The 17,052-nt window shown below is 37.0% G+C and overlaps 1 protein-coding gene across 4 annotated transcripts in view; it reads right to left on the bottom strand.

Annotated features, from left to right (window-relative positions):
• ASAP2 (ArfGAP with SH3 domain, ankyrin repeat and PH domain 2) overlaps positions 1 to 17,052 on the bottom strand; it is a 90,000-nt gene that overhangs the window by 5,657 nt on the left and 67,291 nt on the right. The window contains exons 17-26 of one of the 4 annotated variants that reach the window (XM_071741860.1): positions 15,900 to 16,089; positions 15,021 to 15,106; positions 14,726 to 14,841; positions 14,199 to 14,266; positions 12,289 to 12,402; positions 8,397 to 8,652; positions 5,834 to 5,995; positions 4,744 to 4,912; positions 3,510 to 3,577; positions 1,762 to 1,865 (exon numbers count right to left, since the gene is read on the bottom strand). In XM_071741860.1, the coding sequence (XP_071597961.1) occupies positions 1,762 to 1,865; positions 3,510 to 3,577; positions 4,744 to 4,912; positions 5,834 to 5,995; positions 8,397 to 8,652; positions 12,289 to 12,402; positions 14,199 to 14,266; positions 14,726 to 14,841; positions 15,021 to 15,106; positions 15,900 to 16,089 (1,333 nt within the window). Of the gene's footprint in view, positions 1 to 1,761; positions 1,869 to 3,509; positions 3,578 to 4,743; positions 4,913 to 5,833; positions 5,996 to 8,396; positions 8,653 to 12,288; positions 12,403 to 14,198; positions 14,267 to 14,725; positions 14,842 to 15,020; positions 15,107 to 15,899; positions 16,090 to 17,052 lie in introns of all 4 variants that reach the window. The other 3 variants (XM_071741863.1, XM_071741862.1, XM_071741861.1) reach the window with 3 other exon arrangements.

Below are 17,052 nucleotides of genomic sequence, written 5' to 3'. Positions count from 1 at the left end.
CAAGGAGAGAAAAACATAGAGAACTACTACAACCCTAATTTATACAGAAAGCCAGGTAAGGAGCTATTTCAGAACTGATAGATGTGTTTATCCAGTGTTTACAACTGAATTCCAGAATACACAACAGAACCCATGATCAGGGTCCAACAGCTTCACAGAGTAAATATGGCAATTGCCTCAGTGCACATAAGCAAAAGGGATATTTTATTTTACACTAATCAGATCATTTAGTTTTATTGTGGCCTAAAACATCAAAGTTACTTTGATGCAAGACAGACAGTAACTTGATTAAACAACAGTGGGTAAGGCAAGAAAACAGAAGATTTTATACTTCCAACTAATGCAAGATGAACTCCAGATGTCTCTGTGGCTTTTCAGCTTTATCAGATGAGAAACAGCTAATAGGACTTCTAAGAGCTCAAGACAAACATGCAAGGCTATGCACACAAAACACACTGAAATCTGTCCAGGAGAGTTTATATTTCAGTAGACATGGTCATGGAAAAATGGATGAGGGAGAGAGAGACAGAGGACTGAAGAAGCCAGGTCTTCTCCTTACATCCCATTAATAAGACAATCACTGAGGAACAGCTGTCTGCCACCTCTCAGTTTATTATTTGCCTACTGAACCACATTCTTAAACAGAATGTAAAGCATGAAACATCCCAGACCTAGTCATATAGAGCATCTCAAAAGTATGGACTATCTTTATTGTGATTTACATACTGCAGAGAAATACTGTTGTGATGGAGCATATGGATGTTTTACATCTATCACATAAGAGAGCAATATGAAATCTGAGCAGAGACCAAAGACCCAGCCATATTACACATACCAAAAAAACTCAGCTGATGTGCAAATACATCCATTTACCCACATCAGTGTAAGAATACAGGTATTGAAACTGGTCCCAGACTGGAAGAGTAAATAAGAGTATAAATAGGCCACACAATCGGATCAAGAGTCCATGTAAATCCAGTATCTCTTCTCTAACAGTCACTGTCAGGCTGGGGGAGGTGGAGAAGGAGACTATACAATACCTCCAGCCCAATGCTTCCAGCCTTCCCCTTCACCCTCCAACCACCTCCTGGCTGGGGGTGTCTCAAGTAAGATATGGTTTCTGTGTATTTTCCAAGAGATTTCTCTACTGTCATGCAGTGAATGCACGACAAAGAGATGCAAAGAGAAACAACTGCACAAAGAAACAATTTATTTTGTCTTGTGCTTGGCTCTTACGTGTGTTGTCTGAAGTGATTTATCTACCTATGTGACCAACTGTATCTATTTCCATTATAACAATAATACTTCACTTTACTTACTTCAGTGAAGTTTAAGAATGAAGTTACATATGATCTCCAAGTGCTCCCTACCAAGGGAATGCTCCCTACTCACCAAGCTCCCCTACAAGTGATTCCCTTACCAAGCTTACCTAACCTTCAGTTAGGTCAAGTTCCATGAAGCTTGTGGATTGTGCTGGTCACATTTGGCCACAAGCAAAGAGTCCATGCTTCTTTAGTTTCTGTTGGTGTGGTTTTGTTTTTTGTTTTTATTTTAAATTTATGATCACATCCTATCATATAGGAAATGCAGGAAAAGAGCAGTTTTCATAAACATGTAGTGCAAGTCATGCACATACATGCACATCAGATATAGGCTTTGTATTTTTCATGATTCTCACACTTCTGCCGTGGCAGGATACACTATAATGTTTGATAGACTGCAGAAGATTTAATAAAATCAGACCCCAGATTATGTACTTACTATCTGTGATTTCCTTGGCATTGGTGCTGGTGGCTGGATTTGTGCCAAAGTATTTGCTGTAGAACCAGTTTGTGTTACTGGAATTTCGCATACAGACTCTCCTCCTGCTAAGGTAAGTGAAAAAGTAAATTTTAGGCATGCTTTAAAAATAAATGATAGATACAAACACACACCAAACTAATTATTCTTTAATGGAAACAAGTGATTTTTTAATCCCATGAATATTTCATTTTTTAAATGGTTCTTTATAAATAACTGAACAGAATTTTTCTTCCTTTTTTTTTTTAGCAAAAAGGCCACTTTTCCAAATAAAATTACCTAAGACCTCTAATACTGCAGATATGCTGAGAGACAAAAGCCTTTAAAATAGAGGACAGCAGAACCAAATATCCCATTTCCCTGTTCATTCACTTTGCAGACTTTGTGCTGCTAGAACCCTTCTTTTCCAGTAAAGACCATTATTATCAAGATGCTTTATCCTTCACAGGAGACTGCTGATACAAATGGCAAATAGTTATTAGCAAATTCTCCTTGGGTATATCAAGGGGAAATAAAACAGAATCAGAGTAAGAACCAGTGAACATAATATATACAGTGGAAGGGGAAAATGGGTACAAGAAATTCCCCTACACCTGCCACAGAATCCACACAAACTTTATTTTGGACATTTTATTGAGATGACATTAATATAATGTCCCAAAGTAGTAGTTACTTTGAGCAATGAAAAAAGCAGAATGAATAACTAACTCTGCTCATTATGAAAAGAGCAATATCTATTCACAATTTAATTAAATTTTATATAATATGAGCTTCAGATTTTCAAACAAGAAACACATTTTTCAATTCTCAAATGTGTATGACATGCAAACAAGACATTAAACTAACTGAAGTTTTCATAATGCCTCCTTTGTTTGCATGAGGTTTAGGTGAGGTTAGTTAAGCTACAGCCCACCTGGAATTGCAACTGGCAAGGGATGTCAAAGACAACAAGAAGGGCTTCTGTAAATACACAGTTAACAAAAGGAAATCTAGGGAAACATGGGCCCATTGCTCAATTAATTGGGGGATCTGGTTACACAGGACACAGAAAAGGCCACAGGGCCTGAATGCCTTCTTTGCCTAGTCTTAACTAGGGAGCTCAGTCTTCGGAACCCCAGGTCCTTAAGAAGAGGGGAAAATCTGGAGCAGGGAAATGCAAAGTCCTGCACCTGGGGATGAAGAAGCCCGTGCACCAGTATACACTGGTGGCCACCCAACTGGAAAGCAGGACCAGAAGCAATGAGCACAAACTGAAACACTAGAGGTGCCATAGGAACACCAGGAAACACTTTGTTACTGCGAGGGTGACTGAGACCTGGCACAGGCTGCCCAGGGAGGCTGTGGAGTCACCATCCTTACAGATACTGCAAAGCCCAATGGACAGGGTTTAGGGCACCTCTAGGTTGCTCTAGGTTGCAAGCTCTGTGTGGTCCTGCTTGAGAAGAGAGGGTGGTCCAGATAACCTCCAGAGGTTCTTCCCAATAGCAACCACACTGTGATTCTTGTTCTTATTGCTTGGCACCCCTATTTACATTAATTGGCCCATAACTGTTCATGGAGAAGGGCTTGAGGCATCAGACATTCACAACAAAGAAGAGAAACAAGAGCTGGTACTGTATTTAAATGTGTAATTTAATACAGAAACCCCACTCTCCCTTAGGCTTATAATGATTAAATTAAATTAATATAAATTTCTAAGCTTCAATTACCAGTTTGTTGTAGAGACCCAAATCCTCTGGACTGCCCTTTGTTAGTTAAGCCAGATGATTTCTCAGTCCTGTGCAGAAAGTTAGAAATTTGTTTAAGAAACAAACAAGTCTTTGAACTGCAACAATACAGAGTATTTGCCAAATTATAAAATTCTTGTCATGCCTTGAGTATCCTTTGGTGATAGCTATTTTATTTTTTTAGAATAGTACTTTGCTGCCGCATTTTTGACTACACCAATGAACTAAATTAAAAAATGTAAGAATAATAATATAGGTTCAATTACTACCATTTGTGTAGAGCAGATTTTCTTTTCCTACATTCTGAAATTTCTTTCACTGCTACTACAAAATTCCTTGTTAAAATTACATATCCATATTAATCTGAACATTATAGTAAGTTTCAGGAAGCTGCATCTCCTTTTTACTTAGTATGGTATTAATAAACAAAGGACTAGAAAGGGAGATCAAAGATCAAAGGTTATTTATCTCTGTCATTCACAAAGGACCAACCATATATATCATTTATCTCACATAAACGTAAGTGTGCAGGTATCTTATAACCATCTAAGTCTGTACAGGCTGTACTCTGCCAAATTGTCAGGGTCAAAGAATCAAAAAACTTCCCAGACAAGTTACTACCCTATGCTTACTTTTGGAAAGCTTTTTCTAGTGTCTAACTAAACAATTCTTGACACAACTTAAACAAAAGTATTATTTTTTAGAACCATCACGAAATGTAAAAAAGCTGTGTTGTGTATAATCCTGTTTTCCAGTACACTTGTCCCTCCTAACTTTGTTCCTGCAGATTTAGAAACAGTATTTTCTGTTCCGGGTCTCTCTACTCCTGCCATGAATGAAAATACTGAATGGAACTGAGCCTACACAATGCATGTGAACAATAAATGGCACAATCAGAAATAGGATCCCATAAACTTTTCTTTGCTATATGTTGAGGCATAGAAATTGGTTACTCTTTGTGGCTTCCTATTTCCAGCATGGCTAAGCATTCTGTAGATACTCTGCACCATCTTAATCACCAGGCTGTTTCATTTTTACTGTGGGAATCCTTGTAGTCTGCTTCCTTAGTGCCTGCCTTCTGTTCATTGTCATACTCTGGAGCACATCATTGGCAAAGGTATGGATGCTTTATAGATGACTTGCATGTTACACGCCATAAAACTGAAAGGTTGCTAATAATTATGAAATATATTAAGTACTAAAATGACATAGTTACCCAGGAATAGGCTTTCTTTGAGAGATTCTACTAGGAGGCTGTGGGGGCAGTGGTGGTGGGGTTGGCTTGGTTGGTGGAGGAGCTGGTTGCTGTTTAGGTTGCTGGTTCAAAGCTTCTATAATGCTGGCTGTCTTTGCCACAGGAGGTGGTGGTGCTGGAGAAAGCACATCTGTAGAAGAAAATTAGACACGGAAATGGAATTAAAGTTCTGGGAAATGGAATTTAAGTTCTATTTACCATTTTGTTTCTTGGGTTCACATCCACAGGTTTTCCTGTTAGAGGATTTACTCCTGTTCAAGCAAAATGCTTTACTATATGAAACCAATAACTTGAACAGAAAGCAATCCTTCCATTGGAAGGAGGACCTCTTCAGAAAGAGGCTTACCTTTTGTTACACTTAGTCAGGGTCAGAGAGCTCACAAATACTTCTGTTTGTTCAATCATTCAAGTACATGTAAAGACAATTATTACCCAAGTAAGTCCTATTCTTGAAAACTGCAGATCAGAATATATTTAATGAAGTGCCAATATTGTTGGCTCAATCAAGGCATTCAGCTTATGTTTTATGGAAAAGCAAACGAATAATATCTGAAAACTTTTATTTAGATGAATGTTTTTTTCTTAAAATCCTGTCACAATTAACATCTAACTAATTTCACATTAGGCTTAGCAATTAATTAAAATTTCTGTTGAATTCTTGAAACCACCACAACAGCAGCTGGCAATGCACTAAAACATCTTGTTGCGTTTCCACTGTCTGGAAGAATCAAGCACAATGTGGAGACATAGCCCCAGGCCTACATGTAACATTCATCTTTACAGCAAGTGAGAAATCCATTATTTAAACTATATATAAAAGTGAAGAGCTTTTTAGCTCAAGTAGTAGGCAGTGTTTCCTGTTGACCCTGCACTACACCATACAGTCCTCACTGGAACACCTGAGAAGACAGTTCATACAAAGTTACTGGATGGGAAAGATAGGCTGAAGCTACAGTCACCAAAAGAGGAAATATGAGTTGTGGAAATGGAAAAATAAGCCAACCATGATTAGATACAGCAGCAGGGAAAACAGGGGAAAGTGGAAACATACTTGTAGATGTTACACGCAATGGTGGCACAGGGGGATGAATAGCTGGTGGATCTGATGAAGACCTCTGCCTGCTTATACTTTCCACTCCTAAAGAATTTGTCTTCCACATTGCATTAGATGAAGAAATTGTCTGAATACCACTGCCAAGAACTGAAGGCTGAACTAAAAAGAGAGGAAAATACTGTATTATTATTATTGCTTACCCTAAGCACAAAGTGTTAATATTCACACCCGTGCTTTTGAAAATGGTGCCACTATAGTCAGCAATAGGAATGACTGTCATCTGGCCAGAACACCAGGGCAGAAATCAGTCTGGTATAAAAAAATAGCGTAGAAATTTTGGGGTGTAGTCTTACTAACACTTTACCTAAGTAAAATTTGTCTCCAGTCATTATTGTCAAATATGTCAACACTGGAAGAAGCAGAAATTTCTCATCAAGAAGACAGAAATCTTGCTACCTTCTTTCATCCCTGACTGATAGCTGTAATCTCACAACTTTGCTCTTGCATGAGCATTATCAGACATTGCTGACTCAAAGTGAAACATCAGTTTTGACATGGAATTGACATAAAGCTGCAATTCTGAATTTTACCAACCAAGAAGCTTTATTAACTTGTAATGAAAGAGTTAAAGTAAGACTTCAGGGACTCCTAAACTCCATCCTTAGGCTGAAGAGATGCCTCCCCATTTCATAAAAACAGACTACGGGTTTTCTTGATAAAGTCAGTATTTTGCACATTTCATGCCCCTTCTCCCTACTCAGCCCAGCAGCATCACATTAAGAAAAGTTGAAACAGAGTAAGGTATGAATAAATATTAGATTGCAGGGAAAAGCATAAAAGGCTCAGATGACTTGGAGAACAGCCTAAAGCTAAGAGGATAAAGGAGTAATAACACACCATAAGCATAAAATCAACAGCATCAGCAACCAACAAGAAGCTAAGATCAATTATATTATTACAGCTTTTAACTAAAAATATAAAATAATTGCCTAATACATTGCTAGAGTAAATAATAGAGCTAATAATGTAAGCATGCTTTCTTGGCATGAGTTGCACTATACTGCTGCCAAGAAGTCTGGGGTTGGGAATAAAATTAAAATGACACTCTTTGAAAAGCATCATTTAATCAAGGGCAAACAGTGGGTAAAATAATATGGTTGGCCACAGTTAAAATAATATCAAAGGGTAAACCAGGCTTTTAAACTATACTATTGTATCACTAATTCAGAGATAGAATCTAACAGTTAAACAGATGCTGCAAGCTTCGTGGGTGAGCTTTTCCATTTGGTGGGGGAAACACTCCTTTCATGTGTCTAGATATTAGCCTTAGACTAAATGCAAAAATGATGGGTAAGGGAAACCCAACTTGGTAAAGTTTTATACATTACGGAACTCTCCCCAGTCTCATGCTACCCTTTTGAAGTTACCAAATACCATGCTGTTCTATTGTTCTCAGTTTTTCTGCCATCCTAACATATTTAATCCAATTTTTATGCTGCAGTCATTCCTGTGAGACCTATAGCTGCCTTTTTGTATCAGACAGATGTTCAGGTTGCCAACTCAGACACAAACACTGGTGTATGGAGTCTCACATTCTGATCTCTGCACAGTGCTCCCCAAAGCAGAAGCCATTCACATATGCCTGGAACATTGCTGCTCATAGCTCCTCTTACAGACTGTGAATTACAGCACCACAAAAAATTATGTGTTTACACACTCATTTTTCTTGAACCGAACTTTAGATAAATTTAGCTGCTGGATTAACAGATGTATTAAAACACTGAAATGCACCAAACATGTACTGCACAGACCTATACAGACTTGCCCATGCTTCTTTAATATGACCCACACAGACTAATTATAAAGGTAAAAGTGAAGTTCACAGTATCAGCTTTAATAGTAGGTTTTGCAAGCACGCAACCCTTTTGGAGCAGGATGAGATGAGCGTTTTTAATTGTCCTGCTGCTCTGGGTATAACCATTAATTTGTATATACATTTTCAGTTAGTAACCACTTGTCTAACGTCTTCCATTTCTTCACATCATAACATTTATACCTTTATTTCAACATCTTTGAAGCAAGTATCTACTAAAAAAAGACTTTACAAGGTTAAAATCTCTCATGTTCTGCATACGCCTTCCATTTTCCCAGGTCTTAAACAGATATCCACATGACCTAAATGCTATTAAAATCATACATTTAAATTGAACTTGGACAATGGCACCTTTAAAAAACAGAAGCACGAAAAGATGGAATATAAAAAGAAATAAAATGCTGGATTAAATTGACCACAGCCCTCCTTTTAATAAAATGCTTAATTCCACTGAGGTTACATAGGCATTATTTTCCCAAATAATTATTTTCTTGCAGGTACACTGAAAATCAAACTCAGAACACGCTGTGCAGATTCACTTCAGCTATACAAAATGAAGCAACCAATAAATGGTTCTAATGCTTACCTGTGCAAAAAAATGTAAAACAAAACCTAAAAATGCTATAATAATAAAAAAGTTATGATCCTATTCTTCTAACAGACAAACACATTTTGCTGTGTTACTACCTTTGCCAATATTCCTTGGAGGTAGAGGAGGTGCACTACTTGTAACAGGTACTGCAGGCTGAACTGGAGGAGGACTGCCACTGAGTATTGCTCCATATGTTTCATTCTGTAATAGACTTGGCATAAATCCTCTTTGCTTATCCTTAGCAATGTTTGCTGCATCTCTTGCCAAGGATGCTGCGTTGGGCTGGAGCTGGTTTGATCCAAGCTGATAGAAGCTGACGGGTCTGTCCTCTCTTCGATTGGGACTGGGTTGCTTAAATACAGTAACAAAATATTCATTGATAACCACATTAATTTTACTAATTTCATTTATTAGTTGATGAAAGTTGTTAGTTTCTAGAAAGAAAAAATGGCTTCCAAAGTGCATTTTTGATGTTTTAATAAGCAACCTAAAACCTACATTACACTTCCTTCAAGACAAAGTAACTGTGCACATTAACAATAAAAAGATTCAATATGAACTGCATTTCAAAACAATTATAATTTTCTCATTTTCTCCTGTAGTATACTCCTATAGGATAATATTGTATCCTTATATACACAGAACTATACTCCTACAGACAAGTCAATACAGATATTCAGGCTGTATCAAGTAATGTTTCCCTGCATCAAAATAACTGTCAATATTTTCAGAAGTAAATAAACAACTGAAGTTCAGCAGTGTTTTAATCCAAATAGATGATCATTATCTCAAACCCCAAATCTAACTGTCTCTACCTGTAGCTCAGTCTATAACAAATAAGAAGCCAAAACTTCTCATGAACTCTTTATAGCTCACTAATATCACTGGACAAGTTTGGGAGATTACTTCATCTGGCAGTTGGGACAGAACATTGCTCATCCCATGTACATTAACAAATGAGATCTAATTAGATGTCTTTGAGATTTATAGCAAGTGTGCTTGCTATGCACACTTAACATTATTTTTCTTGCTTCAACAGCAAGCTTAGCAATTACTGTTATCATATTACAAGAACTGGAGTTATAAATTTGTGTGGCTAGTACAGGAATGGGTTGTAACAATCCAAAGCTCAGAGACCATAAATATGCCTTTAGAAATAGATAAACATCCTGCAGACACCCGATCTCCATGAAATTAAAATAATCATTTATAGTAATAGCATACATGCAAAATAGATATTTACACCAAAAGTATCACAAATAAGCAATAGATCTTGCTCTGAATATATTCAATGCTTATTCTGGACTGATCATAGAGGACCTTTATACATACTACAGCAAAGCATTATAGTTCAGAAATTTATCAGAATGATGTGTGTGACAGCCAGATGCATTAATCCCTCCCTTTTTACTTCAGCTTAGCAGCCTCACTCCTCACTGGCAGACACTCACCATTCCCTGACCTCACCACCATCCTGGTTCTGGTACTTGTTTCATCCTACACCTGCTTCTGCTTTCTAAACCGGCAAAAAATTTTATTTCGTTTTGTTGATTGAGCTTCTCACTGTTTTACCAAACAAACAGTTCAATACAGAGACAAATGTATGACAGAATGGAGGCAAAAGATGAGGCACAAGCAGGCTGATGGGGTGTGGAACAGCAGCAGCAAACAGCTGGATTGCCTTGGCCTTCTTTTAGGTTAGGTAGGATCTCTTTTATATGAAAACTTCTGGAGTAAAGAAATTTCTATTTCAGACACAACCTTTTCTGATAAAGACTACAAAACCTATTCATTTGCTTTACCAGAAAGAGCCAAAGTCCAATAGCTTGCAATCTATAAACAGAACTCTGATGTGACCCTAAGGAACAGAATTCACCAGTGTATTCGATGTAGTCACAGACACTAGTCTGTGATTAATAGTCCTTAATCTCCTTTCAAAAGTCCCTGTAGTATTAACCTATTAATAGTGGGCAGTGAAGTAGCAGTTTCATTACGTTAGCCTCATTTCTGAGTAGCAGATAACCTCCTCCACAAGATGTGAGTTTAGCCAAAAGAGAACACTCAACTGCAGAAGGCCACAGTGAAGGAAAAAACAGATCAAAAATACAAACTTAGAGTGTCCCAGAAAAGGATTTGCTAGGAATTGTAGTTACAAACAACACAAAAGGTTTTACAGTTGTGATCTAAACCAAAAAGTTTCAAGCTGCTTTATTAGAACATTATCATAACTGCTGCTACTATCTGAATGATGATACAATATATAGGAATACATAAATATTGGATATAATCTGAAACGTCACCAAGAAGAACTGGATTTAGCAGCTCACAGACACCAGATTCTTGCACAGATACCAAAATTCTCAAAAAAATCTTAACGTCTCAGAAGGTAGCAAATGTGCTTTGACAGGGATGCCTTGTGACAGGTTTTTTTATTGCTCTTTGTTGCTAGCTAGTTCAAGTTAAAGCACCACAAGTAATTTCTATCTTGGACTAAGGAGACAGGACATAGGGAGAATAATCCTTTGCAGACAAGAATTTGCAAAAATAGTATTTTACAACAAAGGAAACATAACTGATGCTAAAATTAGCCTCCAACACATAAAATCAACTCAATGATCTCATGACCTAGAATTTTTAAAGACATTCTGTGAAGGCAAAGAAAGTGAACTTATGACTGTTAGGTCAATATTTCTGAAAACAAAGAAAAATGTAACACACAAGATGTGGTTCTACATTACTGAGTAAGCATTAGCAACTCACACCCTCGCTGGGATAGGGGGCTTTGCAAGAGAAAACTACTAAACTACTAAATTTGTAAAAATAAAAGAGTTGAATTTCATTATTCAGAGGAGAAAGAATCTTTTGTTAGTTATTTTGAAGAGGAAAAATGTTGTGCTAACATCTGAAGATTAACTAATTTAAAGCAAATTGTGTATGCCTTGCACTTTCTGAGGGAAGCAGAAAAGGCATAAGCAATTATAACACTGAACACACAGGAAGAATAAAAATGTGTTCAATGCTTACAATGGAATACTTCAAATTATGATAGTTTCAGAATGTCATCAGTATTTAGGAGCCTAGACTAGTGTATTTAAAATCTCAAATTACTTGCCCCCTAGAAATCTAAGCCATTTTAAAGTGCTTTTCAGGTATCAAAACATAGTAGTTCGTTCCCTGCCTGTATGATTAAGTGCCTACATACTTTTTGAAATTGGTCCATAAATTGAGAAATTACATTTTGAAAGTGCAGTGAAGTTCCCATGCTACTGGAATTCTTTGTAATGCTTGTAAAATGACCTTCTTAGGAGATATTAAAAAACTCTCTAGCCAGGGCAACTGGCTCTATGTGACCCTGCTTTAGCAGGGAGGTTGTATCAGATGACTCCCAGAGGTTCCTTCCAGCTTCAAACATTCTGTGATTCTGGACCTAATGGCACCATCACCACACCAGAAATTTCAGGTATGGCAAGGAAGAAAACAAAAAATATTTTTACATGAAGATTCAGAATTAAGACTCTACCCTCCTATAAATGGACACAGCTTATTAAATGGACAAGTTTAGTTCCACTGAAGACATGAAGACATGCCAGTGCATAAACTGCTCCAAAATTAAAGCCATCAACTAAACCTATTTCATTAATATGAGGAGATAAAATAAGGCATCTCTCTCTTTGTAAAGGCAATCTTCCTAGTTCATGTCAGTTCTGCTTCACAATCAGCAGATCTAAATACTCCTGATATACTGAACAAACTGTTGACTCCATTAAGAAAAAGATATCACATCTGGCTAATCATAATTTGACCTTCACCACAGTCATATGCTTTCTACCTTATATTAAAGAGGAAAAAGAAGACAAACTATAATTTAACTAAAACTTAAGATACATTTTACTGCAGAACTGAATTTCACATTGTATTCATCAATATAGTAAAAAGTGTGCTTGCACAGATACGTGCACAGAAAAATAAAAATGGACTGATACAAACCTGCAGCTTTTCATCAACATCATCATCACTTTCGTCCAGATCTTCATGGAGCAACCGCCATTCATATTCTACATGAACATGAGAATTAAATCTTCCAGACAGAGCTTGAGTAAGCTAAGGAAAAAAAAGATTACTGTTGACAGCTATGTTACGTGCAGCATTGTTTTGCAACAAAATATTTAAAAACAAATAAAAAAACTCATATAGGAGGAAACATGGTTTCTAATATTTCTTTTAAAATATTGGTTTTTTTGAAAAAAACAGATTTCAGTAATCTGGAAAGTTATTGCACTGGGTTAAGTCTAAATAATGAATCTCTGTGACCAAATACAACACAAATAAATTAAAATAGATTAGGCTTTTCATTAACCATTCTGTCTCTGTGTTCTGACAAGCACAACTTATTTATTTTGATCTAGAAATTGCAAGTCAAAGAAATTACCTGCAATGGCAGGTTTTTTGAATTAAGAGTCTCTTACCAAGAAACCTTGACACACATTAATTCATTTTTCTTGTTTATTAAAAACAGTGATGGTAGCCAGCTTCTCCTCATGGAATCACAGAATAGTTTGTGTTTGAACAGACCTTAAAGATCACCCAGTCCTTGCCCCCTCTTGCCACACACAGGGACTTCTTCCACTGGATCTGATTGCTCAAAAACCCAGGCAACTTAACATTGAGCACTTCCACTGATAGAGCATCTACAAACTCTCTGGGCAGCAAGAAAATGGCCTTCACCAAGAGCCTTCACCCATAAAAAGTACTTTAGTGATCAGAATCATAATCATTCAGGTCAGAATCAGACCTAAGATCAAGACCAACCCCAAACACTGTGAAGTTCAGCACTCAACAATGTCCCTAAGTGCCATGTCTACATATCTTTTCAATGCCTCCAGGGATGGTGACTTCACAACTTCTGGGGGCAGCCTTTTCTAATGCTTGATAAGCTTTTTGGTGAAGAAAATTTTCCTAGTATCCAACCTAAACCTCCACTAGGGTCACTTGAGGCCATCTCTCTTCTTGTTCTATCACTTGTTACTTGGGAGAAAAGACCAATATCCATCTCACTACAACCTCCTTTCAGTAGCTGTAGAAAAGAATATGGTGTCCCCTCAGCCTCCTTTTCTCCTGACTAAACCACTCCAGTTCCCTCAGATACTCCTCATAAGACTTGTTTTCCAGACCCTTCACCAGGGTTACTGCCCTTCTCTGGACATGCTCCAGCACCTTGGTGTGCTTCCTGAAGTAAAGGGCTCAAAATCTGAACACAGTGTTCAAGGTGAGGCCTCACCAGTGCCAAGTACTGGGGCATGATCACTTCCCCAGTCCTGCTGGCCACATTATTCCTGATACAATCCAGGATACTGCTGGCCTTTTTGGCCACCTGGGCACACTGCTGGCTCATCCTGGCTGTCAACAACACTCCCAGGTACTTTTCCTGTGGGTAGCTTCCTAGCTGCCCTTCCTGAAGCTGTGGGGTTGCATGAGGTTGTTGTGACTCAAGTGCAGGAGCAGACATTATGCCTTGTTGAATCACATACAACTGGCCTCGGCCCATTGATCCAGCCTGCCCAGATCCTCTGTAGAGCATTTGTACCCTCAAGCAGACAAACACTCCCACCCAACTTGGTGTCATCTGCAAACTTACTGAGGGGATCTTCCTTGTGAATCTGGGACTAGTACCTCAAACAGGATTCATCCCCTTGCTCCCCAAAATTTAGCATTTCCAAAGCATCCAAAAAAAAACAACTGTCTTCTCAAAAACATATAGCTTGATATAAGTAGGTAAATATTTCATACAACTATTCCATCTGGCATGCATATATTGAATATTCAACTGTAAATTGTTAACTACTCAGACATGATTCTGCCTATAAATGCACAAACACACAGAAAGATGCAAAACTTACCAACTCTTCACAGTGAGTATGTTTTAAACGTTTAGCTATATCAAGTGGTGTCTCTCCTGATTCATTAGCTGTTTTACAATAAGAAAAAAAAGTTATAATTATAGGCATCACTATTAAAATGTCTGTTAGTAAAGACAAGGACAAACCTGCAGGTACGTAGTATATACTAGACCAATACACTCCAAAATTCATCTCTGTCTTTGTCCTGATACCAACCCTCTGAATGTGATGAGCAGTAGCAACTTCACATGCCATATATTTGGAGTGAGAGCCATGATATGGCAGTATATACCTAGACAACATATCACTTAAAATATTGTTACCTACTGATCTAAATTTGTTTAACAAACAAGTGAAGTGTATAAGTAAATTTTAAATTTGATATACAGTAAATATTGATTTTTAAAAATAATTATTATATTTACAGCATTATAACAAACGAGGAGAAAATGAACTTACTCCACCTTCAACATTTCTAATCTAAAGCAGTGACAAATATGAAACTGAGGTACACATTACCCTTTTACCTATTTCAATAGAAGCCTTCCCTCTCAGCAGCAGTTTGAGGCACTCAACGTTGTCTGTCAGACAGCAGTAATGCAGGGCTGTGCTACCTTTACATGTTTGCTTATCTAGATTGCCACTGTTGAGTGCAAAAAAGAAGAAAGCTGATTATACTTAGTTTCCTACCTTACTACAAGATTTTAAAAGTGTAAAATTACATTTGCAAATACTAGAATTAGTATTTGTATTCATTTAGTATTTGTATTGCGTGACGTAAAAGCAGTATAAATAATATTTAATAATTTTCCATACACTTACCTGTTCTGCACTAAGAAGTCAACTATATGAAGGGATGTTCTATCAACTGACCTAACAGCGAGGTGAAGTGCTGTTTCATCTTGTTCCTATTAAAACAAAATAACACATTTGTTTCTGCTGATTTACCGAGAAATGGAAGTTTTATTAGGACATAAACTAGGTCAATTAAAACATTTAATTTAAAAATATTCAGACATGCTACCATTAAAATAACTATTATTAAAGACAGCCTGGGTCTGTTCAGCCTTGAGAAGGCTTAGGGGAGACCTTATTATGATGTTCCAGTATTTAAAGGGCAGCTACAAAGAAGATGGAGACTCCCTATTTATAAGGAGTCACATGCACAAGACAAGGGGCAATGAGCAAAAGTTGCTCCTGGAGAAATTCTGATTGGGCACAAGAGGAAAATTTTTCATTCTGAGGACAGTCAGACATTGGAATGGTCTCCCAGAGGAAGTGGTGGGTTCCTCCACTTTAAGTCTGAGCTCAAGAGGGTGCTGAGACATCATATAGGGGTTGGACCAGATGATCCTTGAGGTCCCTTCCAACCTGACATTCTATGATTTTATGAACTCTTGCAAAGACTTGCATTGCTTCTTTTTTTTTTTCCTTAAAAGTAAACAAATGGGCTCAATACAAACAGGTTCTTGAATTATTTAATGCTTCGTGTTTTAATACATTTGAAATACAATACTATTTGGAAACAATGTTTTAGTAAACTTTAACATCTTTTGTTATTATTAGATTACATAATTAAAAGGACAAGTGTTCAGAACAGTGTTTCAAATCACATTTTTTTAAAAAGAAAAAAGGTTGTTTTTTAATTAATGAAAGCATATGGAACCTACAATAATTTTCAATAAAATACACAACACTTACGTGGCCATTGGCCAGTGGAATTTTTTCTGTGAGATCCACACCATCCGCATATACTTGGACTAGTCCAAGAATGTCTCTTGATTTGACTGCTTCACAAAGAGCATGTAACTTAGCTGCATTGTCAGCATGCTTTTTCCTTGCATATTTTCTCTCAATATACTTGGCAGTAATATAATCTTTTCTTGCATTCCTGAAAATGAATATAATTTACTTCTTTAACTTTTAGCAAAAGATACATATTAGGATTCCCATCAATACACACAAGTAATTTGAAATAAAATCTGGGAAAGATGATTTCTCATTCATTATGGTAATTTTTCTTTTTAAATATGTGTGCAAGACATGCAGTCTTGTATTCCCAGTATGGAATGTAGCTATAGAAGGTGAACCAAGTATCCAGTATGAAGACAGACCACGAATTGGTAACAGCATACTGTTAGGTTTATGTTTACCTGACTTGTACTTCTACACAATGCTGGAAAGGGACGGAAGGCATGGGATACAAAAATCTGTCCTGTACCTCAGGCACAGACCATTCAAGCTCTGGATCTGTATTCAGAGGACGTTTGGTAAAGCAACTCTTCACAACAACCATCCATAACAGGGAGGATGATGTGGAGTTTTTAGTTTTGCCTCTAAACTAAACTGAACACTTTATATACTCGAATCATGACAAGTCATCATTTTTGTTGTTGATACCCAACTAACAAATGACTACTCCTCTTCCCATCATAGGAAGACAGGAGCTTGCACACCTCCCAAAGGCCTAACTCCTCACCAGCTCTCGTGATGTATACAAGACATGGCACACAGGACACGTAGTAAAGCCATCCTTTATGTACTATGCAATGGAAAAAATCCAAATTACAAATCCAAATAATACTGAATGGAATCAACGGATAGCTCTTGTTCCCGTGTATGACAGTATTCATAGTTCTTAAGAAGTGCTTGTCTTCAGGTTCTCATTTTATTAAAAAAAACAAAAACAAACACACACACAAAAAAAACCCAAACAAATTTGATATGTAGATATCAAACTAAATTATTTTTTTTAAATAACTTTTTTTGGAAGTCTTCGTATGCTACTGATTTAGCATTCAGTAAAGTCATTCATAATTCTAGTTATTAATATAAGTATTTTATAGTATTATGT

The sequence above is a fragment of the Heliangelus exortis genome, chromosome 3, assembly GCF_036169615.1.
Source record: "Heliangelus exortis chromosome 3, bHelExo1.hap1, whole genome shotgun sequence".
Lineage (NCBI taxonomy): Eukaryota > Metazoa > Chordata > Aves > Apodiformes > Trochilidae > Heliangelus > Heliangelus exortis.
This window is presented reverse-complemented; position numbering and strand designations above follow the sequence as displayed.